Genomic DNA, 404 nt, shown 5'->3' with positions numbered 1-404 from the left:
ATTTTCAGTTAATCATGCTATGATTCCAACACAGATATGTCTAATTCTGAAGTTGGTGCTCTTTTTTTCTGTATTGCATTGACTTTCTTTCTAACCTGAAATAGTTTCTCAAGTTTTACATCCCTATTTCCTTATCTGTCAGATAGGGATATTTTATCTGTCACACCTATATCAAAGTGCTGATTGAATACCACAGTATTATTATCTATATTTTGTTTGAAAAGAAAAAATATATATTTGGTTAAATGCCAGACAGACCTTATAAATATGGTCATCTTTAGCACTATCATTTGTCTAAACAGTATTTTACTTTTTAAGGTGGTGGTATCATGGATACAGAAATGTCTGAAGATATAGACCACAACTTAACTCCTACCCTTGACAGCATGTCTTATGGAATGCCG

At 32.2% G+C, this 404-nt stretch overlaps 1 protein-coding gene across 1 annotated transcript in view; it reads left to right on the top strand.

Moving 5' to 3' along the window:
• Positions 1-326: 326 nt before the first annotated feature.
• ZMYM4 (zinc finger MYM-type containing 4) overlaps positions 327-404 on the top strand; it is a 62,067-nt gene continuing 61,989 nt past the window's right edge. Inside the window, exon 1 of the mRNA XM_007453842.1 lies at positions 327-404. This exon is cut by the window's right edge and continues 463 nt beyond it. Within this exon, the coding sequence (XP_007453904.1) occupies positions 330-404 (75 nt within the window). The 5' untranslated portion in view covers positions 327-329.

The sequence above is a fragment of the Lipotes vexillifer genome, unplaced genomic scaffold (genome assembly GCF_000442215.2).
Source record: "Lipotes vexillifer unplaced genomic scaffold, Lipotes_vexillifer_v1.1 scaffold213, whole genome shotgun sequence".
In the NCBI taxonomy this organism is placed as follows: Eukaryota; Metazoa; Chordata; class Mammalia; order Artiodactyla; family Lipotidae; genus Lipotes; species Lipotes vexillifer.
This window is presented reverse-complemented; position numbering and strand designations above follow the sequence as displayed.